General features: G+C 38.4%; 1 protein-coding gene across 28 annotated transcripts in view; it reads left to right on the top strand.

The window, feature by feature from the left end:
• The window catches only part of SOX6 (SRY-box transcription factor 6), a 607,104-nt gene extending 581,754 nt beyond the window's left edge, over positions 1-25,350 (top strand). For 26 of the 28 annotated variants that reach the window (XM_077321651.1, XM_077321668.1, XM_077321671.1 and 23 more), the window contains 3 exons: positions 4,498-4,731; positions 7,366-7,582; positions 15,878-25,350. In XM_077321651.1, the coding sequence (XP_077177766.1) occupies positions 4,498-4,731; positions 7,366-7,582; positions 15,878-16,181 (755 nt within the window). In that variant the 3' untranslated portion in view covers positions 16,182-25,350. The remainder of the gene's footprint in view (positions 1-4,497; positions 4,732-7,365; positions 7,583-15,877) is intronic. The other 2 variants (XM_077321649.1, XM_077321647.1) reach the window with 1 other exon arrangement.
• The last annotated feature ends 376 nt before the right edge of the window (positions 25,351-25,726 follow it).

The raw sequence follows: 25,726 nt of genomic DNA on the forward strand, positions 1-25,726 counted from the left end.
ACAGCAAAGACAAAGATGCAAGCAAGCACCATTTTGGAAAAAAAAATTTTTTTTTAAGGGATGGGGACAAAGCATGTTGGGAGGCTGGCTCTATCAGAGTGCAGAAAGCATGTCATGAATTTCAGCCTGGGAAATAAGGGGAGGAAAGCCCAAAACGTGGTAATGCTAGAGTAGACTCGTAACATCCAAAGGAAATCAGAGGTGTGGGCAAAACAAGGTATGTTTCCTAATGTGGAAATTGGGTGTGTTAATGCAATGCAAGGCTATCCTTGAGGTCTTTCACATGATGACAATTTTGTGCAGTTTTCTAATTGCTGATAAGGTTGCCAGTTCACTATGAGGGTAATGGGACTTCCAAATGTTGCACTTCCTGGTTCTTTCCCTGCCCTGATCCTTAGTAACCAATATCTTCCCATGCCCTAGGACCTTTTAAATATTTTTTTTAATAATAAGCTGGATTGCCATAATGTTATGATCTTATAATGCTCTAACTACTAGGTTCTCTGAATTCCCAGCTTTCTTTTTAAATGTAAGTCCTAAGCCCTCGGGGGGGGGGGGGGGAGAGGAAAGGTGCCCCTTGGAAACAGCAAGAGTTAGAGATTTACTTTTAAAAAAATGAAACCTTGGATTTCAGATTAGTTATTGCCATTTTTTATAAAAGCCCCCAGGACTTTAAAAATGAGCAGCATACCTTCCAAATGGTAGGCAAGAATGCTTTGGCTATAGATTGGTATGAAACTACAGATCAAAGGTGATAATAATAATAATAAAAATAAATTTCTATATTACCCATTCCCAGATAGGTTCAGGGCAGTTCACAACAATAAAGTATTCAATACCATCAGTTACAATATAAAAATTACAATAACATACAAGAAAAACATCCATTCCCCACCCCCTAAACACCCTCTGCCAGCTATCCCAGACTGTAGATGAGATAATAATAGAGGCAGCCCAGAAAGAGAAAGTAGAGGGAAGCCAATAGTTCTTCAGACTGTCCTGTTATCAATCATAGACCTGGTGGAAGAGTGCCGTCTTGCAGAACCTGTGGCACTTTGATGGCTCTATCAGGATCCAGATCTCAATAGAAACTCAATCCAACAGGCCCTGGCTCTGGTTGAGACCAGGTACACGTCCTCGGAACTAGGGATTATCAGCAAATTGGTGTAGTGCCCTGCAGGGGACATATTGGAAGAGGTGGTCCTTTAGATACACAGGACCCAGACCACATACGGCTTTAAAGGTCAGTTACAGAACCTAGAATCTGATCCACAGCTGTTGGCCCTACATGCTAACGCATTTTGATGCAGCTTTAATATCTGAATGAGGACCAAGGTAACCTTACATAGAGAGTTACACAAATCTAGCCTGGAGATGACCATCACATGGATCACTGTTACTAGGTCTTATGGGGCCAGATAGAGTTGTAGTAGCTTCTCCTGGTGCTGCTGGTAAAATGCCTGGCGAGCTACATTTATGACCTGTACCTCCACAGATAAGGAGGCATCAAGGATCACCCCCAAGAGCTTGGTGGTCCATGAAACTGTTAACTGCACTCTGTTGAGGCAGGAGAGGCATGCTTCCTCTTCTGGCCCTTTTTCACCAATCACAGGACATCCATCTTCAAGGGACTAAGTTTCAGGCAGCTCTGTTAGAGCCATTCTGCCATGGCTTCTAGGCATCTGGCCAATGTCTCATAGTGTATTTGGCCATCCATCCATCAACAGGAAGAGCATGATGTCTTCAGCATACTTGTGACATCCTAGCCCATACCTCCATACCAGCTGTGTAAGAAGGCACATATAGATGTTAAATAATATTGGGAATTGTGCCCTGTGGCACTCCACAAGGGAGTAGGCAGTAGCAAGACTGCTCTTCCCCAATAGCTACCCACTGTAGCTGACCTTGAAGGAAAGAGGTCCGAGACTGTAAGACCAACCACCATATAGCCACATTGGTGAGGTGGCGAGCAAAAAGCTCATGATTGACTGTGTTGAATGCTGCCATGAGATCTAATAACATAGTAGCACTGACTCACCGCAGTCCAGCTGGCTCTGGAGGTCGTTCGTGAAGGCAACTAAAGCTGTCTCCATTCCATGGCCTCAAAATATAATGCAATCTCAGCATGGGGAAACCACAGAAGGACAATGGATAGGCAACTGTCTGAATGGTTGTAAATAATCCAGATCAAAAAGCTCTTGTGAAAGCACTGCATTTGGTATTCTTCTGCATTGGGTAAAGAATTTCCACATCACCACCACTATGAACAACTGTTGCTTTTCAGGTACAAGAATCAGTGATTATACTATAAATTATGGAAAAGCTTTCAATGTAAGAGGTCATTTCTATTTTTATCTACATGGCATATGTAAAGAGAAGGGATGACAGACTATTTTGTTCATTTATTTGAGATTCTTTTAGAGTCATTGGAGCTCTTTATGTGCTTGTTGTTAAGGTCTTATTAAAACCTTTTCATAAATGCTTATACTGTACTTCATGCCAGGGAAATGTAGTTACAGTAGGGACAGATCAACCACGTATGCTTCAGAGGAATGTCTCAACCAATCTGAAGATTTTGGAATTAAAAAATAAACTGCCAAAATGCATGTGCTTTTCACAATCATAGGACTAATATACCAATGTAACAGTCATGAGAAGTTTTGAAAGAAACTGTATATTAATTGTTTGGTTCCAAACCTTGGTGATGCATCATAAGACTCCAGTTTGATCATATTGGCTTTGGAATACATGAAGTACATTTCTGTATATCCAGTGCTTGTGATGGAGAGGCTGCTGTAATAGTTACGGCTTGTAAATGTAACATAGTTAAACTTAGGGTACCATTAAAATACTTCTGCATTTGATATTCACAGCAGACCTGTCGTCTTTTATCTGCATGCAATTGCAGAACTGGTGTCAGTTGTAAAGTAATGCTATTGAGGGCTTCATAAATTACCGTAGTGATCCTCAGGAGAAGACAGTGTCACATCGAAATAAGTGTTTTGCTTCCAGGGTAATGTATGTCTTCATCTGGCCCAGCAGTCAGCACATTGCCATATGTTGATGGATATTGTCAGCTTGAAGCTACACTACATTTCACTGCACAATAAACATGGCTGTCAACACCATATAAAGTGAAATCAATTTATCCTGTATGGTCAGTGCATTTTAAATGAAATTAATGTACTGTGGGCACAGTGGCAAAAAGGTAGCATATTAGTTATGCATCCTCTGTTCCAAGATTTTATCCATAAAATGAATTGCCTACACAGAACAAAAACAAGAATAATTGTTGTGAACCTTAAAGTACAGTGGTTTTTAAACAGCAATTTGGCAGTTAGGATTCTACATAAAAATATAGATTCAAGTTCTGAGTTTGCACAAATCATCCCGCCACTATGAACTCAATAGAGCTTTACTGATTTATACCAGTTTAGGTTTCATCAAGCTATGTCATTTTGTAGATGCTGAGGATTTGTCATAGATGTATTTGAAGTAGTGGGAAGAGATGTGAAATACAGTTCATTTTCCTCTCAGTTCTGTCATAATTGTTTCAGGGAAGATATGCTTTGTTCTTTTGATGCACAGTGAATTTAAAATTATTCATCATGTCACTTTCTCATTGTGTAAATGTATCACAGTCTTTCAGAAGGGTATCAAGTATGGTTCTCAAATGTTTCAGGCAATAATTGCAAAGCTGATGGACTCAGAAATGCAGATGTCTCATAAAACTTTCATGACTGCATTTATTTATTAATTAAAGTACACATATATGGTACTCTCTGTTAAATTGACTTTGAGGTGGCTACATAGACTTGTCAGCCATGGTAATATGCGTAAGCAAAGAAGAAACTTTAATTGGTCACACAATTTAACTGGGAACACCTCAAGAAATTTTTCAGTGAAAGAAAAGTGAATTAAGAATGCCAGACACCTAGAAGTATCAGAAAGTTTTGCACTGTAGGTTCATTTATTCAAATGTCTTTGGTCCCATTATGACTTCTCATTTAATTTAATAGTTTTAATAAAATGCATGTAGAAGTAAAACAGAAGTATAAACAATGACATATCATTAATAATTATGTTAAAATATCTGCTTTCACCTTGCTTTCCATGATGTTCAGAGTGTTTTTTAATTGGAAGGCACAGTCCTGCATCATTTTTTCTTTTCTAGTTTAGCAGTTATATCTAGATCTAGAACATACATATTTTAATAAAGACAGTTACAGTGCCTTGATCTTGTTTTGTAGATGCTGAGGATTTTGTAGACTGCTGAGGACAGTTACAGTGCCCTGATCTTAGAAATTCCTTGGTTTTATTGGCTTCTTACAGATTTTGGAGGGCATAACATGAATGATAAAATTGAAATAACCAAATTTACAATTGCTTTATCTCATAGGTCTGGAAGTGTATGGGAGAACTTAATAAGTGTCACACAATCCACATAGTGTAATAATGTTTGCATCCATCTTGTTTCTTCCTGCCCTGATATTACAGGAAGTAAAGCAATGAATGGCTCTGCAGCTAAACTACAGCAGTATTATTGTTGGCCAACAGGAGGCGCCACTGTGGCTGAAGCTCGAGTCTACAGGGATGCCAGGGGCCGAAGTAGCAGTGAGCCACATATCAAACGACCAATGAATGCTTTCATGGTTTGGGCAAAGGATGAACGCAGAAAAATTCTCCAGGCGTTCCCTGACATGCATAACTCTAATATTAGCAAAATACTTGGTAAGTATTAAACAATAAATAATTGTACAATCAGAGACCGTGACCACTTTGAGATTTTGAGTGTCTGGAGGACAATATGTTTTGGATTTGTGATTCAAAGAGGATGCTGTATTTGCAGAAAACCTCAGACATAGAAATTCCTCTAGCTGGATATGGAATGGCAACTGTCCTAGCATAACCTTTAAAATAAGAGTTGAATGTTTGCCTTTCCATAGCACACTGTGAAAACTTGTTGCTTTCATGATCGTACAAATCACATCAAGTGAATTGAAAACTAAGGTACACAAGGATAATTTATTGCAGAAAAACGTTTTATTGATATGCTTTGCATTTTAAAGAAAGGCAGAAGAGAGAGAATGCCCCTTTATATATACAAATTATGCAAATAAGATTTAGGCAGTTAGGAGATTTTGAATTTTCAAGTGATTTGCTATTTGAGAGAAAATAACAACTGTTTCTACAGGTATATTAGTTTCTACTAGTGTCCAGGTGCAAGACTGCCTTAGAAATCACTATGAATTAGTAGTGTGATATTTCTGTAAGAAAATGTTGACCAATAATTAGTTATCCTGGTGGAGGGGGGGGGGCTTATTTTAAAGCAATTGTCCATCTTTATGTTGGTATTTGGAATACAGAAACACTTCTTGAGAAGAGGAAGCATAAACCTGCAAATTCATTTTAATTGATTCTTTAGAAAAGTTAAAGTTAACTAGCATAACATACATCCTCTGGCAATAAGGAGTTTATGTTTGTACTAATAAGCTGAGTTTTTAGAAAACTTCAACTGGATTAATTGATAACATATGTCAGATTGTGTAGAGAAATGTTTAAACTGATGTTTACTCCCCAGTTATTTAGAGTGAAATGCGCATTTTAAAATTAGTTTCATGATAAAAATGCATTTTAGTGAGGACTTGAGTATCATGATTTTATTGTCAGATTTTAGAATGCCTTTTAACAAAGCTGTTACTCTTACCTAACACATTTTGCTCTTGCAGAGAAAATGTTTTTTCTAGAAATAAATGTAACTCTGTTCTGAAACTTGCGATATTTTACATAAAAGTTCTCTTATTTGTCTACCATTTTAGTAAGTTCTATGAATAGCCTTTCAGTTTCATATAAAACCTGCACTGTTCCAGTCTTGGCAGCTATTGAGAATCTATATTATTTGTGTGCATTCTTTGAAAGGGAAAAAATCCCTATTAAGAGTATAGTAACAGTATTCATTAAAATGTAAACATACAGTACAAATAGTTCAGTAGTGCTAGAAACTGCATGTTTGCTAAACACGGAGTACAACCTGGCAGGAGTTGCCCCACTAAAGAAGAGAGATTTAATTTACATATAATATCTGTACATATTTTCCAGGATGATAGGAAAAGGAAAAAGAAAAAAATCTGGACTATTAGAGATGACAACAGAGTGTTGCTGACTCTGGATAATATTTATAGAACTTTTCCATTTGTTGATGTATAAGAGTTCGTGGTAAAAGAATAGCTTCCACCCACACTTACCACAGCTGTAATCATTTTATCCAGCTGAATGCTTCAAAAAAATTACTGTTTAGGTATCTCTTCATAATGAATGCCATGGGCTTGAATGCTTATCCCTCTACGTAAACTGTTATATATTTTTTCTTTTATAGTGTAGTTCGTGATTGAAGTTTACAGTAATTAAAGTAGCACAGAGCATTGCAAATGTGCTTTTCACTTTATATCAAATACAACTTTAAGTGCCGCCCAGTGTACTTATTGCTTATCACTAAATGATTATAATGTGCAACAGGATTTATAAGGGTCAGGAAGCCAATAATAAACTAGAGTTTATTATGCAAAGGGCATCTTACTTAAGAAAACTCAGTTAGATAAAGAGTAATCTCTGATTTTCTGAAAAAGCAAGGGCTGATGAAGTTTCAAATAATTATATCTATTATAAGAAATTTAGAAACATTCATATTGACAAAATACACAAGCATAATCAACATGAAAAACCTTAGATTGAGTATGATCCAAATGTACCTCTAATACTATAACTGGGATTTAAAGAACTAATCTCAATGTGTCTAAGGGATTAGGAACACGTCATGGGATTTTTGCCTTTTTTGGTTTTGAATGGAAGACTCCCGCGTCATATTGCTAACTGGCTTGAAAATATTCTCAGTTTCAACAGGCAGTTTTGCCATGTGGCATTCTAAGCTGTTATTTGAAGAAGCACAATAAATCAGTCAGTGAATATGTTAAACTCTTTTTGAGGAGGAAATCGGTGAATATAGGGAGAGTTTGTTATCATGATTCATCATTGTGTTTTCATTAAATTAGATCACTTAAAGGAAAACTGTTTCATTAGCAAATATTGTGGTACAAGCCCTTATCCTGTCAAGGTGATAGCAAGTTACAATATTATTTTGTTAAATAATGTGGTACATATTAGTTGTATGGCTAAGGAAGTGGTCATCTTGGAAACTTGAGAATGCCTAGGGACTGGGAAGATTTCTAGATTGTACTGATTACACCACAGACCCTAGAAATGGATTCCAAGAAGTTATGCCAATTGGATTGATTTCCCTGGCACATTAAGGTAGAGAATTACCTTTGCTCAAACCTTGAGAAGTCACAGATATCTTTCTCCATGCAGGCTCCCGATGGAAATCCATGTCCAATCAAGAGAAACAACCTTACTATGAAGAGCAAGCACGGCTAAGTAAAATACATCTAGAGAAGTACCCTAATTACAAATATAAACCCCGACCAAAACGCACATGTATTGTTGATGGCAAGAAACTGCGTATTGGAGAATACAAACAATTGATGAGATCTCGAAGACAGGAAATGAGGCAATTTTTTACTGTAGGGTATGTATTGAAGTTGTTTTCATTAGAGAACTCTAACTGTAGTTTTCCTTTCACAGATATTAGATCTTTTGTGAAGGATTTGCTTATTTATTCTAGGCCATTTCCCATAGATGAAAAGTTTTTAGGCTTTGGTGCACCATCCCTGATCATCATTACTGGCAGACTGGTAACACATCCACAAGATCTCCACGATCCCATTCATTGGGAATCAGCCAGATTTTTCATGCTTTTTCATGGATAGCACTCTAGTACTTCCTTGTTTGTGGTTGTTAAGTAACAATACTATACAGCCACCAAACATTTAGAATAAAATACCCAGAATCAGCTGATCTGGTAAATCTGATTTACTCAGCAACCTACTTAATTGTTCCTTGTTCTTGCTTTTCATGTGGTTTCTTTGCCCTACACTAACCTCCTTCTTATAAATGGAATAATATTACTAAAGCAAGGTTCACATATTCTTCTTCCAAAGAAGAAATTGTGTTATATTCCCTTTCATTTAACAGCATTTAATGAAACGTAAATGAAATAAAGTAAGAAATAAGGACTTTGGCTTGGATCCTTAGAAGCCATGTCATCAGTAGAGCAGTAGCTTCTCTGATGGAAAGGCTATTCCATTTGGTCAGATGTCCACATGGAAATCTGTGATCTGCTTCCCAGCAACAAAGCTAGAAATGTACTTTCCAGGTACAGCTGCCCTGCACTTGGTAGAGATGGGGGATCCCCTGTCCCCAGGTCCTGTTTCCTACTACTGTTCAGAGTGTTGGCATGAGAAAAATAAAAAATGGCTGTTGGCCCAGTGGTGTAATGTCACTCCTGGCTCTCTACAGAAGTGATATCACATCATCACTCCCCATGTTCTTACTCCATCTCCCACTGGATGCCAGGCCATGCCTACAACCATATTGTGAGTGTTGTAACAACAGCTACAGGTAGTGAAGGGTTAAAAACTCCTCACTAGGCAGATAAAAGCAAGGACTATGCGGTGCTCTGAGCCCTGTGATCGGCAAGCCACAGCTGAGTAGTTGTTGTTATGCTGGTTGTGGGCTGGAGGGAAGTTAGATCAGTTTGAGTTGGTTTCTTAGTTTGAGACTGGTCAGAGAGAAGTCTTACAAATCCTTAGCTGAAAATCTCCTCTGAAGGGAAACTCCAGTAAAAGTGTGATTGACAGAGCTAAGCCACACAGTGTCTGGTCAACTAGGGCAGTGATTTGGCAGAGAAAATTTGTGTACATAGGGGTTTGCTCCAAAATTAGGCCAAAGTGAAAAGTGACTCAATCTAAGGAAGAGAAGAAGGAAACCTGCCTAGTTGTAGGGGGAAATCAGGAGAGTATTTTCTAAGATATGTGTACGTGAGGTAGAGCTTTAGTCATCTCAGAAAGGGAGAAAGTTGTGGTACTTTCTAAGGACCAGAGGGAGAGTTCAGGGAAGCTCTAGAAGACAAACTACAAAGTAAAGCTAATGTGTTTTGGGATAGTGAAAGAAATCTCTCCATTAAAAAGAAATTTTAACATCTGAAAGAAAAGCCTGTGAACAAATGCCTCAGTGCCATTCTGACTAAAGGTTTTTAGTGAAAAGTCAGCTATGGTCCTTCCCGGACACTCTCTGGGCTGAATAAAAACAAAGAGATTGAAACATGACAGAGTGGGACAGGGAGCTTCATTCTTGGAGCGAAATTTTTCCCCACAGTGGGGAAGGGTGTAGAGAGGTATTTATCATACCTGTCTTCAGGGAGGCATCAAGAAACCATTCAACATTTATAAACTTTGATGGCTGTACCACTATGATGATTCTTCAGTTTGAGGCCAAAAAACCACTGAAACAGTTGTGTCAGCAGGTTTATTCCTATTATTGACTTATAAACAAAAACCTCAATGCCACCTCCCCCCAGAATTGCTGGCAATTTATGAGACTTCTCTGCCAGTTCTTCTAAATTCACAATGTTCTGTTTATAGCTCTCATCACAATAATCTTCTTTTATTGTGGGCTCCATAACCAGATAATTGACCTTGACTACTTGGTTCTGTGCCTTGTTTCTGGCTTGGCATGCATGACTCCCATTGCAGTTAATTATATTGTGGTAAGGACTGCAGCGGTGTGGGTTTGTCAAAATCAGGGTTTGATATCTGGTAATATGATGAGAGTTAGATATCTTGAAATATGATAAGGCAACAAGCCTTTCTAGCCTATACTGAAAGGGTGGCTTTAGATAGTAAGGAAACTATTTAGAATTGAATCTCAGAGATTCAAACCAGACAGCCGCATTACTTCTTCAGCTTAAGGGCACTGCTACTGTAGCCAGATTATTTGGTGAATCAACAAGGTTTATTAGAGGTAGGGAAGGGAAGGGGGAAGATCTGATTGTATAAAAATATATATTCAGTAAAAGCATTTACATCCCCAGGCAGAAGGCCTAATTAAGTAGACCAAACTTTAAAACAATGACTGCTTAGTCGTCAAATATGCAACAAAACAAAATGGATGCGCTGAAAGAATTTAAAGCTACTGTGGAATATCACATATGACAAATATAAGGCTAAGGCTTTTGTGAGCCACGTCATCAGATGTATCCAAATTCAAATAATGGCTAGGCTGGAATGACCCAAAATTCCCCAAAAATCACAGTATGCCATTTATGTGAAGTACCCAAATACTGTCATGAAAACTATAATTTTTAGCTCACAGTTAAATGTCATCTGTAAAGAAATGATTAATGTAGCTTTTTCATAGAAAGTGATGAAAGTGATTACATGTGTATACATATGCCCAAATGAAGAGAAAGCAAAGAGTTTTTTCTGTAGTCCAAAAAGCTGACTGATAGTATTTTATATACATGCATAGTAGGAAGAGAGGTGAAAGGTACAGTAAGCATTGCAATACATTATAATACTATCCCTTATAGCAGTGACCTTCTGAACTGTTCCATTATATTATAGTTCTGATTACTTTATAAAAATTCCCTTTTGAACATTTCTGTTTTGTATAATCTGCAAAATGATAGAAGTACAGGATCCTTCCTGACCACTTCAGGCATGCTGTACCACATAGTGGGAACCCCCAAAGAAAATGTATATGAAGGGGCAGTTGTTGCTCTTACCCACAAGATGGGCAAATGCTGTCACTGTTGTTCAGATGACCAAAGCTGTAACAATAAAACACAGCCAGAGGTTGTAGTCTTTCAGTCCGGACCCTAGGTCATTAAGGACTTGGTAGATGAAAGCCAGAACCTTAAATTAAACAAGTAATTGATAAGTAACCAATGGAATATCTGCAGAATATCTGTGATATCTGTGGAGATAGATCATGTTAAAGGTAAAGGTATCCCCTGTGCAAGCACCGGGTCATGTCTGACCCTTGTGGTGACGCCCTCTAGCGTTTTCATGGCAGACTCAATACGGGGTGGTGTGCCAGTGCCTTCCCCAATCATTACCGTTTACCCCCCCCCCAGCAAGCTGGGTACTCATTTTACCGACCTCGGAAGGATATAAGGCTGAGTCAACCTTGAGCTGCCTGCTGGGATTGAACTCCCAGCCTCATGGGCAGAGCTTTCAGACTGCATGTCTGCTGCCTTACCACTCTGCGCCACAAGAGGCTCTATATCATGTTAGTCTGTAGCAATAAAAAAGAGTAAGAGTCCAGTAGCACCGTAAAGACTAGCAACATTTGTGGTAGGGTATGTGAGTCACTGCTCACTTCTTCGGATACAGCTGGAAAGTTGAAAAATATCAAAAACCAAATGACATTAGCGGGCAAATGACAATAGCAGATTTAGGTGTGATATGCAGATAGGTAATAGACATGGAGAAACCAGCATTGGTAATGAGACAGAAAAACTACGGGCTTTTCTGCATGCCATAAATTTAGCGTCATACCTACCCTCTGAAGACACTATATTCCAGCTGCTCCACATGAAGTCACCAACATCCCGCGTCCAGCCAGCAAACTACTCGCTATATCCGCCATTTTTAAACACAAGTTGGTGAATCCCAAAAAGTAGATTCACCAACCTAAAAAGCGCTATCCCCCAGCGGACAACCAGCAGGCCACCAGCCAAATAAATGTATGAAGGTGAAGAAGCATTACCTCCGCCTCAGTGGCCCACCTTCACACCTGCCTCCGTCTCCCTTCTTACAGGGAATGTGAAATGCTTCTTAAAAATGGAGATCAGTCTGGAGCAATGAATTACAAGCCTGCAGTCAATGCCAGAAATAAAATAATATTTTCCAAAGTTGTGACACAAAGCATGCTTCTCTAAATTCTTCCAGGAATGAGATTAATGTTTTAAGTATCTAAAGGCTCATTATTTCATCTCTGCATAGGCATTTAAACAGAGAAGTATGAATTTTTTAAAAATTAGCAGGCATTGCAGGACCTTTCAAACATGGAGAAAGGAGATTGGCTGCCTGGCTTGATTGACAGGTGGAAGAGAGTTGTGTATAAAGCACATTGCTCTCTTCCGCCATTTCCAGCAGCAGTTGTGGAGGGTGAGAAGCGTGAAAAGGCAGCAGACAAGAGCGAGAGAGCAAAAAGGTGAGGAGTGGCCGGGAGGTGCGAGAATATTTAGTGCTATGCCATTCAGCTGGTGAAACGCTATTTTTGCTGATGTGCAGAAATGCCCTAAGAGCCTCTTGTGGTGCAGAGTGGTAAGGCAGCAGACATGCTGTCTGAAGCTCTGCCCATGAGGCTGTGAGTTCTATCCCAGCAGCCGGCTCAAAGTTGACTCAGCCTTTTATCCTTCCAAGGTCGGTAAAATGAGTACCCAGCTTGCTGGGGGGTAAACGGTAATGGCTGAGGAAGGCACTGGCAAACCACCCCATATTGAGTCTGCCATGAAAACGCCAGCGGGCGTCACTCCAAGGTTCAGACATGATTCAGTGCTTGCACAGGGGATACCTTTACCTTTACCTTTACCTTTAGAAATGCCCTAGGTCTCAGTTTAGTCCAGGTGGATACATTGTCTTGTGCCTTTGTTATCAAATGCAATTTATCAGTCTCTTTTTCTAATCTCACTCTCAACTCCTGCTACCCTGCCCAATTCTGTTTAAACTGAGCTTCAAGAGGAGCCAAAGCAGTGTGGAGCTCTCAAGTATTGCCGCCCTAGCTAATCATTGGTATAGTAGAATATACCTGAATAAAAAGTTGTGGAAAATCTGGTTCATTCAGGATTAGTTATACAAGTAGCAAGTCAGATTCTCTGATCTGTATGTGATGTAAATAATACTTGAGAAATACCAGTAAGGTATTTTTCATTGTTTTGTTAATGCTAAGGGTACACCTTTAGGACAGACCCATATATTACAATACTCTAGCCTTGAGGTAATGATAGAATAGATCTACAGGGCCAGATCTACTTCTGCTGAGTCAAGATAGGGAGCCATCACCCAAACAAAGTGAAGCTAAAAGAAAACTTCAGTACTTTGAAACAACTAAGTAGAAAGATAGGATTTCACCTCTTCTGTGGCATGTTTCATTACCTTTTAGGAAACAATTTCAACATGGACAGGTTATTTGTGCTTCCTTCCCCCACTTCTCTTTTGTTTCTCATTAGATAACATTCACGCATGCTTAAAACTCCTGTAAGCTTGAGATGTTTTCCTGGAAAATGTGGGCTACTTAATTACATCAGTGTAATAATACATGCTAAAACATTACCATTATATTTTCATATTGATGATTATTATAGAATGAATATCATTTGGAACTACAGTCATGACTAAAGACTAATGCTAGAAGAATTACCACTTTAACTCTTAGCATTCATCTGAAGCTAATCATCAACTCTAATCTAATAAATCTTAATTTCCATGATACACACTATATGTACTAAACCTCCTACACCTAGTTGTTACTTGGTGGAAGGTGAAAGTTATCTCCCTTCTATCTCATGGTGGCAAGCACATGTGTGCTCATCCTCATGAACAAGTTTATGCTGTGGATGGCTGTGAAAATGCAACCTTGTGATCTTTTATTTGCAGAAGTTAATCCCACTGCCATTATTTAATATTACTTCAGTTATTCTTCTGTGTCCCACCTTGTATTAAATTTGGAGCTTGTAATTGATTGTGAACATTGTATTATAGTATCACAATGGGGAGCTAACACAGGTTACATCATTGCTAGGCAGGAGGGGAATTGCAGCACTAAAGGAACATGCTAGCACAAATAATTATTTTTGGCATGAACAGGGCCACAGCTTTATTAACATTCAATGACTGTAGGCAGACTTTAAAATGAGACGGGCGGATCTCCCAAAACTGCCCCTCCCGTGCTGCAGCCAGCAGACCACAGCCCCAGGGAGGGGTAACCATCAGCAGACCCAACCGCGGGGACCAAGCAAACATCCAGTCAAGTTCCCCCTAACCATCAGGCCTGCCGGACCCAAGGAAGATAAGTATAGAAAAGCCCACGGATGTCAACCTCTACTAGAGCTCCTCCAGCTACCCCAACATGTGAGGTTGGTGACTCCCTAATGGGGAATCCCCCCCCCCAACTCATGTTCAACTTCTTATGGAAACTTCCCATAACAGCCAGCAACCTGGCCTGCGGGTACAGGTTATGCCCAAGCGTATCCACCCCCATACAAATCGTCGGGTGTGACATGAGACCATATGTAACATGAACATCCCAACAGATAAGGAAACATAAAAACAGGATGGGAGGGTGGGAAGCAGCAGATGGCTAGAGCAGCAGGCAGCAAAGAGACCACATGGTCACGCCATCTCCCTTTAAACACCAGCCCTGTCCCTACAACACATGTCTCCCACATGGAGGACCACATGCCCGGAGTGCTACCGCACTCTGGAACCGCCTTGCTATTTCGCTGCTGAGCCCTCCACCCAGCAATGGCTGCAGGGTGCCGAGGGCAATGGCAGTGCTTCTCCTCTTTTCCCCTGTGAGGTAGGTTAGGTTGAGAATGTTTAACTAGGCCAAGGCCACCTAGTGAGCTTCTGCAGCAGTGTAGTGATTTAAACCTAGGTCTGCCAGATCCTAGTTTGAAACACTAAACCCTGTACCACACTGTTTTTTGTGTGGGGTTGCTGCTTTTTGAACAGTCCTGGGTGATTTATGTTAGTTGCATGGTAGGAGTCACCCAGTGGTTGCTGCTGGCTCTGGCCCCAATGATTCTTCCCTGGAAAGGGCCCTGTCCATTCTGCCTTTCAATAAAAGAAACCAGGACTGTCAATCATATTCTGGCTACGTAGCAACCACCACAGGGCCCCATAAGCCCACTGAGTTGGCATTACTTTCTTAAAGGTACACATACTGATTCTGTTATTTGGGGAGGTTAACCCCTATATGTTTTGTTTATACATTTTTTTAAAAATTCTGCACCGCAGTTTTTCTGCTTTGTAGAAAGATCTGCCTTGTGTGTTCGTAGCACTCATATCTGACTTTAAATATCCACAGATTTAGCTATGTTGAGAACTAAATATCTGGATCATATTTAATGTTATGTCATTCTTTAGGGATTGTATATTTCAAAGGGTGAAATATTTTACCTAATACTGTTGAGTTACACTAAGTAATTTAGAGAGTTGTCAGGAAAAATGAATGTGAAGGGAACAGCAGACAAAGAATGTTGCCAATTTAGTGTTTGGGTGGTTTTGGGAAAAGGCAGTCTTGCAGATTGCTCCTAGTTATTCCTGCTATATATGGCTCATACAACAAAACCTAAAACACTATTGAGAAGCCAAACATGTTCTATAATGTAATAAGGAAAATGATCCTGTACATCCTCCGATAGCATAAATTCCAAAACCCACCCACAGCGCCTTTCTGATTTTTATCTAGTCCCATTACCTTATGTGAAAAATGGAAATCACATAAAATCCTGGCTTGCAGTTCTCATTGGAAGTTGCGTGTGATCCATAGTTTTTCCAGTTCACATGTAATTTGTTTCTAAACTTAAACAGAAGGAAAGAACTGTGAGAGAAAGAACTGTGTGCAAATCTGCGAATTACACAAATTACCATCAAAGAATATTTGGTGTTGTATCTGAACTGTCTGTGTATATAAGAGGACACACAATTATAGTCCACATGATTTTCTTAAATGGTCCGTCCTGTGTGTTGCTGTGTTTTATCTCATGCTGTGAAATGTGATGACTCTTTGCAGAGAGGCACTGCAATTGAAAGCTTATTATACAGAGTCTCAATGAAAGTGCTAGGATACATTTCCACATATGTTTGGGGTATAAGAGCTCAACGTATGTAGTAATATTTCTGTTCTTTCCATGACAATAAGAAATATATAGGAACTGAAGCAAATTGATACCCATATCTGTGTTTCCTTACAGGCAACAGCCTCAGATTCCAATCACCACAGGAACAGGTGTGGTCTACCCTGGTGCTATTACTATGGCAACTACTACACCATCACCTCAGATGACGTCCGATTGCTCCAGCACCTCTGCTAGCCCTGAGCCCAGCATCCCAGTCATTCAGAGCACTTATGGCATGAAGACAGACAGTGGGAGCCTTGCTGGAAATGAAATGATAAACGGGGAGGATGAGATGGAAATGTATGAGGACTTTGAAGATGACCCCAAATCAGACTATAGCAGTGAAAATGAAGCCCATGAGGCTGTTACTGCCAACTGAGGATGTTTGCTAAATTAAAGTACTCTGACTTTTTTGTTTTGTTTTTTTGAACACAAAGTTCTTAAATGAGCCTGCATGCATGTGTGGCTCCTACAGTTACATCTGCAGAATGGTCTTAAATGTTTCTTAATGTGTGACACAGATTGTTCCCTAATTTTTCATAAACCTTTTTTAATTTAGGTGAAGACATTAAGTATCAGACATTGGGACTTGAAAACTTATATGAATCAATAGCTGTCTTACAAGTCTTACCTTTTTGTCTTTTTTCCCCCTCTTCTTGGATGCTGATAAAAAGGTTTAAGTTACTGTTTTAAATGGGGGTTTTACATTCTCACTCAGGTATGCTGTGCCAGCCTACAGGTTGTGAATGTGTTTTTATTCTGAATTATTTTAGAAAACAAAAACAGAACAAAAAAATACTATCATGAAACGAACAAGTCCTCAAATATGTGCAACTGTGTATCTTAGCTCATCTTTTTTAAGCGTCTCTAAATTCCATTTTTTCTCCACATGTATAGCTGATCTTTTGATGTGCCAAACTTTCCTAACTTTTAAATCTTAACATTTTAAAAAGTCTTAAGGGAGACACTGTAAAGTCTTAGACAATCCTTTGGCATCTTAAACCTAATCCCCCCCCCATCTTAAAAAAAAAACAACGTAATTTCCAGAAAATGGTAATGTACTCAGGAATCTGGAGACCGGATTTTCTTAAAGTAATGAACATGGTTCCACAATGCACTTGCCCATTTGCCTCTTGATGTAACATCTGATGAAAACCATACGTAAGCACAAAAGAGCGAACACCAGCTGTAGACAGGCCTGTCTTAATAGAATAAGGCCGCCTCCAAATCCATTCTCTATCCTTTTGCTTTCATCCCTACATTCAGTCTTAATGATCATTTCTCTTAAATCGTGTCTTCATTCCAGAATGTCAGGGGTCCATTAAATTTTAAAAGTACTGTTGTGATGGCATTGTATTTTCAGGTGGTCACTGAGTATCTTAAACTAGGAGGGCACTTAATATTCAAAGGAAAACATATACATATATGGGGAATTGTTTATTCATGTCAAAAACACCTCAGAAAATTGTATGGTATGCAGAACAAAGGAGTATGAATCCTTTCAATACTTGCACCATCTGGGCTGTGGTTTTGCTTTTTCACACAGGACAGAACCAAAGGCTCATCCCAAATAGTCCCACATGCCCAGGAGTGTTTTTGAGTTAAGTTTCTTGAGGTGTAACTTCCTTCCTTTCCTACTACATGGCTAGCCAGTTTTGAAACTGAGGGATGTTTCTATAGTAGTTTGCAATATGACTTGGGTGTCTATTGTTCAGTGGGTAAAAAGTAACACAGAGCCTGACTGGGCTAGCATTTTCAGAACTACTTTTTCATAAAGTAGTTCTTTGAATCCCAGCCATATATTCTTAAACAATTCTATTGTATACGGAAACTATAGACAGCTAGAAATTCCACTGAGTCTTCCTGAATTTTTAGAGATACAAAATGCTGCCGCTTTCTACATGTTGTTCCTGTAATAGACTGAAATATTCTCTTACTGTCATTACTATGTTCACCTATTTATCAAACCCACATAGGAAAAAGCCACCAAATACCATTAATGTCTCAGATAAGAAGTCCCAGAAAACTCAAACAACTACCAAGTTCATCCCTATACTTTGCCCTTGAATCATAGTTATAGTCCACTTTTTAAAAAGACTCCAGTCACATTATATGCTTTAAAAGATATGGTTTGAAGGATGTGAATGCTTGTCCTGTAAGATAGATGATCCGTAGCAATATTCCAAGCATATTGTAAAAAATAGAACAATATTTGTGAGGTATTTGGATGAAAGATGTTGCTGAAATTTAATACATTATTTAATTGATGATAATGATGATGATAAGGCAGACTTAAATGATAAAGGGGCTTGAGGTAAATTTATAAACTGGATCTTAATGAAAAAAGCTATTGGGCCAAATAAGATGTTGAGTGTTAGCAATCGACCCAGAAAGCTGAATTAGATCAATTTTATGCAGCATAAAAATCTATACATGAAAATCTAGATTTGGGATACAGAAACTTCTACTTAGTCCACCTCATTAGCAAGTTTTACAATTGGCCACAGCAGTTAATAAATATGTCTGGCTCTTAATGTTTAAAATACTTGTATGGGAAGGAAAGATATCTTTTGTTTATAAGGTCTTCTGCATGAATTCATGTAATTATTCCAGAGAGGTATTTACTCCAAACAGGTGGTAAACTTATTTGTGCAAAATGTTAATAATCTCTAAAGTCTACTTCACATAAGCACTGTTGGTTTACTAGCCACCCCATTATCTATGTGGTTATAGCTCCAGGCACTACATTTGCTGAGTATGATTTTCTCCATTACAAAGCATGGCCATGAATATTTTGCATGCTAGATACTGATCTAGATGGAGCAGCTGCCATGCAAAAAACAAAAAACAAACAAAAAACAATTTCAAACAGCCTCCTTTTGTACTATAGGTTTGTGAACTGGCAATAAGTTAAGGATTTCTCTGTATTTAAGGATCCATTGGAAGGCTAGAAAAGCATTCGTATCCCTCATACGTTTTCTTAGTATGCATCCCAGTGCATTGAAAAACATTTCTGCACTTGAATGATGGCCAAAGAATCTTTGGCAAAAATAGCCAATCAAGGAATCATAAAAAATTGAGCATGATCCAGTTCCCATAGAAATCCTAGGCTACAGCCCACATTCCACTTTTAAGTCCAAAACTGACATTACTGATAATGCAGTAGGGAAAGACCCATGGCTCACTGGTAGAGCATCTCCTTGGCATGCAGAAGAACCCTGGTTCAATCCCTGGTAAAAGGCCCAGGCAATTAATGATGTAAAACGCTTTGCCTGAGACCCTGGAGAGCTGCTGCCAGGCTGAGTAGATGATACCTTGTTTTGCCAGTGATCTGATTCAGTATAAGGCAGCTTTATGTGTTCAGGGCAGATAAGGATCTTTTTCTTTCCATAACCATGCATGATTTGCATATAGAAAGAGATCCCAACCCTTTTGTGGTTGTGGGAGACTTTAGAATTGTTGTGGGAGGTTGTGGGAGACTTTAGAGGATAGAGAGCACCTCCCAAAAATAGCTGCTATGAGATGTTGATCCAAACCTAAAATGGCTTCACAGAGGCCATTTAAGCACTGGAGGTTTCATGCTGGGCTGCAGGCTGGAGTTTTAGTCATGGCAGGTAGCCCCACCTCTTCCTGCACCCACACAGGGGAGCATTTGGCCCGTTGCTCTTCATCTGCCCCCGATTCTTTCTCCTGCATGGGAGCTGGGGCAGTGAAGTTCCCAGTGCATAAATGGTCAAGGAGCAGAACTTTGCTTTGCAAAATAATTGCAAATGGGTAATAAAAGGAAATGAAGAAAAGTCTGGGTAGAAAAAGGAAGAGAAAAGAAATGGCAGCTGCAGATGCTACTGAAGCTGCAGAAAACTCTTGTTTGAATTAGGACAGTCACTAGCAATCCCTGCCTTACAACAACTCTATCTACTGTTTGAAAAGCTGAGTAGGTGTTTTGGGAGGTACTGATGGCTGCCATGGTACACCTGGGTGGGTGCCCATGGGCACCATGTTAGGGAACCCTGATACAGAGGTTTCTGGCCTAGTTTTCAGTCCTTTTTCATTTCCATATCGGCTTTAATATGATCCATATTAGCAAAATATCCAGGTAGTGTATTGTTATGCTATCATACACTCTTACAGAATTAGCTGGAAAAGTTATTAGTAACCTTATACTTTTCAATAGTAATTGCTGGTGGTAAAGGTAATCAATTTTGCATAAAAGTAGACATTTCAGCTTGCACAACCAAATGGGACTGTTGAGTTTACAAGGCAAAATGTTATTCTGATATATCAACATTCTCATCAAGCTAGCAGCCATTTTGTAATCTTGAACAAAACCATATCTTTACTATTTATTTGAATAGTGTTTTTGCATCTACAGCTGAAGCAATAAAATAGTCTAGCCAAGACGATAAAGGCATTTGCTATGTCAAGCTGGTGAACACCCTCTTTATATAGCTAAGGTACTGAAAAAATATCCTTTGCAGTTAAAATTGCTTTGGAATTCGAACTGTTCTGCTACATATAGCTTGGAGGGGAGGTACTCGTTCTTTTCTAATGAATGACTATTTATTAATTTACTACAGGTTTCTCTTATTGTTATGCATCTTTCTCCAACCTCTGCAACTCATTTCTTTCTTGTTTCTTCATACATTTTTGTTGCATAGATAGAATGCTGTCTTGCGAGTATTGTATTTTATGTAATTATTTTTGCACAAAGGCAGACATTTAGATTAGGGGGTTAATTTCTTTTTTAAATTTTATGACCATGCCAAAATAATATTCTGCAGGCTGGCGGAGAACAAAGGACTGTTCTTTGGGACTGAAACTTGATTTTGCTCATAGTACAAAAACACACACTCACAGCCTAAGTGTTATAAGCACTGGATATAAATGGTATTTTTTATCACTTCTAACTAATGTGAAACTGTTGTATAAAAACAACATGAACAAAAGTCATCTGTTTTGACTCGTGTGGGCCTGCCTCACAGTTGCCGGATTTGAGTCATTTTTATGTCTTTTTATTTCATTTATTTATGCAAAATTTGTGTATGTATGAATACTTTGTTTTAGCTCCAGCCCTATGTCTGTGTTGATGTTATATAGCATAAAGTTGCATTCTTGACACCAATTGGAACAGCTAGATGGTGGAATGTACCATTACGGGACAGGGTGGGTGAAAAAGTTTTTCACTATTATAAGTGCTGGGGCAGTTTATTGTATTTATTAGCCGACTGTGGCTCTAAAGTGTCTGTAGAGATTGAGGAAGGACAATCGTAAGGAAAAACACAGTTTTTTTAAAAAAATTCTTAAATGGAGCTTAAAACAAAGTTTTTAATTAGTTCACCATCTCAGTTTAGATTTTTTTTTTAAATGTGTAAATATAACATAGGAAATAGAATTTTATTTTTTGTTCATGGATACTTAGTGAAGTATAAGTTATGTATTTACTTTTGTTCTGTATCAGTGTACATTGGTCCATATTAAATGCTGACAAATCACTGTACCTCATGTAGATGCTGAATTTACAACTGCAGTGTGGGAGCAGTATTGTGGACCTATAGCTAGGATGGCAAGATGCCTCACTTGTGCCCTTCATATTTCATCAACACATTTCAAAAAAATACTGCACTCACTTACCGAATAACAATTTCCATATTTTTTACTCTCTAGTAATGGCATTATATTTTCAGAATTGCTAACACATTAATCAGAGAGATGTAACTTCACATCCTAAGGACTGATACACCAGCAGATAAGTACAGCATCATAGGCCTTGCTTATTTCAGCAGAAAGTAGTCAAATATAAGTCACATTTATATCAGTGGAACAAGGTAGTTGTAACTTACTTGAGTTCTATTGATTTCAGTGGGAATATAACTTTCTCTGAATTGGGACCCATGATGTAATGCCATTGTTGCAAGGTAGTAGAGTTACTAATTTGCCATCATACCTACTTATGTAGATTCATTAAATTCACTGGAAATAAATTTAACAATATAAGGGCAATCCTAAACATGTATTCTCAGAAATGAATGCTTAGGATTGCAGCTGTAATCAGTCCGTTGTTCATATCTTCAATGTACACCAACAAAACTAGTATGTTTCAATTAATTAGGGCTTCTGTGAAAAGCAAATGTTTTAGGAACGGTTTGCAGATGTGCACAATTTTTAGTACAGCCCATAGTAAATTTATGACATGATTTTCCGTTTGCTACAAAGCAAAACTGATGAAATATCTTGATTTTTATTCGAAAGCAAAGGATGTGCATAGTAAAATGTATAGATATGGATGGCTAAACCTAGAGACACTCTGGAAGAACATCATTTGCCAAGTCTTTGTAAGCAATGCCATTTACATTTAATTAAAAAATAATCAAACTAATGTTAAATCAAATAGGAAGGCTTACATAATTACTCTCTGGAAAAGTGGCAGCCAAAGTCCTCTTATGCCCCATTTTAAAAAATGAAAAATTTTAAATTATGGTGCCATGAAGATATTTAGTACTCTGTGGGCAGTATCCAACTATAAGCTGTGGGCAGTTAAAACAGGAGGCAAATTCCAGACTTTTAGTGGAGCGGTAGAATTCAGGCCAGTGTCTCAACTGTGAACAATATTTTGGATTATCTGCCTAATTCATTAATAAGGCAAAGTTTCTTAAGGAATTTACTGCCAAAAGAAGACTCTCAGAACTTTTTTCTACCAGTTATAGATAACTAATTCACTTAGTATTTGAAAAAAATATATTGTCTTAATGAAACTGAACACAATTTCATTGGGCTTATGTTTATAAGGAGAAAAAAATGCTCTGATGGAAAGACCCATTGCTTCGGCATTAAGGAGCAGCTTTAGACTGAATCTGTCCTTTTGTCCATCTAGTTCATTATTGTGACAAGATAATGCTGTCCTGGGACTCAAACACTGCCCCCTGCCCCCTTTTTACTGCTCTTTCCCACCAACAGAGATGCCAGAGCTTGAAAACTCATGCCTGTAACACACATGTTCTGCCACTGAGCTATGATCCTTCCTCCTCTTAATACAGTTCTGAACTGGTACCCCAGTTATGTTAAGAAGCTACGGGATCTTCATGGAATGCCAAGTCAGTGTACTTGTAGCCATCAATAGGAGGCATAAAGGGGAAGTGGGGTTACAACTGGTCAACTGCTTTGGTTCACATGGTTATGCAGAGTGTGAGAGGCAGAATAATACAAAGTCTTGTGGGGGGAAATTACATCAGTAACTTGAAGGCAACTGATTGACTAAAGCCAGCATCCTCTAATACATAGTTAAAACATGATCTCCTGCTCTTTGTCTTACTGAAGATTTGAAATTTCTTTGTGTTGTAGACAAGTATTTCCCTGTAAGAAATTTCACGATGCTTCAGTCCAGCAAAGCACTTAAAGCTGGAATCCTCAAACCACACACTCTGGAATAGTCCCAGCAAAAGCCCATGGTTCTACCTCAGAGTAGGTGGTATGAAAATGATAGCCTCAGGCAGCAGCTTAACTTTAAACAACCGAGCCATTCTACTGAACTCCAAATATTTAGGTATATGTTTAAAGTTAAGCAGAATTGTATGTGTATATGTGGACTGGACCGTGCTAACAATTGCTCTAGAAAAGCAGCTGATAGAATGTATAATATAGTCCTCCATGCTTTCAATAAATGTAATGTTGGATCCTAACGTTTGCATGCATGTTTAAAAACCGAAGTTGGCACTTAAGCATGTCCTGTTCAAAGCTAACATGTGACCTCATTTTTTATAAAAGCACTTGACCTTTTCCTCAAATTTTCTTTTGTTTCCTTCCCATCCTGTTCTTATTTTTAACATCAGCCATTGATCTGTTCGATTTTTCTTGGTTAATATATGAGATGTATATCAATACTTTGATCCCTAGCTAGAACACAGAAAGCATTTACTGAGGTGATTATTCTTTTGGAGACCACAGTTATTTCATTGGGTTCTACATCCTTTTTCAAAAGTCCAAGATCCATTTTTTTTAAAGCTGACAAAATGTATTCTGAGGGAGTCCACTCATGGTCAAAGACGAGGGGTGGGACTGGTGTGTGTATGTCTGTGTGTATGTGTGTTGAAGGAAAATGTACCCAATTAGTATTTATGGCAATATGAAAGCTATAAAGCAGCTTAGTTGACATGGTTTGCTTTGTAACTTCTGCTTTCTTCAAAAACCACAAGTTGAGGTCCTTGGTGCTCTCTAAAAGTATGGGGAATGTGCAAATATTTAACTGTTTGTATGCTGCACATTGCAGACCTGCTAGTGTGCATTCTCCGTTTGTCTTCCTTTGTCATATGTGTTTTGCTTTCTCAAAAGCACAGGGTTTTTTTCCCCTTGTAGCCTTCATCAGCCTGTAGCAAAAGTTAGGAATGTTTTAGTGTTTCTGTTCCATCATTTATTGTATTTGCCATGTGCAAATGTTCTTTTTTTTTACATTAAGACAAGCTTATAAGCTGTTACTACATAACTTATCTTACTGTAACTCTCCCCCCCCAACATTGTAATTTGTTTGTGATGTATATTGTGAGATTGTATTCTATGTTAATTTAATCAGCACAATTCACTGACATGCTGGACTGACATGCTAGCTGCTGTTTCAAAGTGTAAAGTTTTTGTGTAGAGCTGTTGGGAGACAACTGGGACTCCCCTTGTCAAGGTACTATGCTTTGGTTCCTATAGCAACAGTGTGGGTGTGGCTCTTATGATGCTAGGGCTGCTGTTTTTGACATCCACAAGCAAAATCTAATGGACAGGTTTTCTTTGTAGAAATTCAAGATACAGTGTGGGTACCTACCTGGGCCCAGGGCTGGTAAAAAAATTTGGGCATGTAGAGGAAAAAACCCTAGTATCTATTGCTGCTTTGAATATGTTTTAAAAGTCTGAAAATGTAAATAGTTTATCAAAAAAAAATCTTGTACAGTCCAGTGTAAAGTTTTTAAATGAACTTAAAAGGTTGCCATCACATCTTTGTCACACTCTCCTCTTAAAACAGTTTGAAAGAAAAGAAAAAAGTTTGCTAAGGAAGTTGATTTTTAAAAGGTATCTGTGCTTTTAATTTAAGGGAAAAAAGAATCATTCTTAGCTTTGCTTCTTAGCATAAACAGATTTCTTGGATTTTGTTGTGCAGTATTGACGTGAGGTAAATTATAAATATTAAATAATTTTCAGTGGTACTTTTAAAAGTCTTCTCTCCTCTGCCTCAGAAATTAATGGAAAAGACGAAACTGAAAGACACTGTCTTTATACCAATAATATTCTGGTGTATGTTGGCACCTTACCTACATTTGAGGGGATTTTTTCTTTTTTTCCTTTTTTTATTTTTGCACAAGGTGCTTTCCTGATATGTTAAACATGTCATCTTTGGGTGATACCATATATGCCATGATAAGGGGCTCTGACCCCTCAGGGGAGTGTCTATAAGACTGCCTATTTATGCTCATTTACCTCAAGACTGTCCTCTCTACCCTTAATCTATTCACCATCACTCCATCTTTTGTACTGCTGTTGACACTTACAGATTAAAGATAAATTTTGTTTTATGATATGCGTGTGGCTTTTTCTGTGCAGTCTATTCTCTTCTTTTTATATGTAACATTCGGCTTAAGATCCCAAGGAACTACTAGTGAGAAAGAGCCCTGTCACTTCATTCCAGTCAACCTCCTTTCCTGCCCATTGTTGGTCTATTGAATGCTTTCTCATGGCATTCTTGCACTACTAGTGCTCTTTACCCCTATAAGCTCAAGCAACTTCATTTCATAGCCTGTGTGATAGCAGGAAATACTTTAGAATCAACCTAGTGTGAGATGGATATATTTTAAGTAATAATAGGTACATGTTAGCCACATTCCTTTTTAATTCCTTTACAACTTCATTAGACTAACCAAACTTGGAAATATGAAAACTATAACACTTTCT

The sequence above is a fragment of the Paroedura picta genome, chromosome 2, assembly GCF_049243985.1.
Source record: "Paroedura picta isolate Pp20150507F chromosome 2, Ppicta_v3.0, whole genome shotgun sequence".
NCBI lineage: Eukaryota > Metazoa > Chordata > Lepidosauria > Squamata > Gekkonidae > Paroedura > Paroedura picta.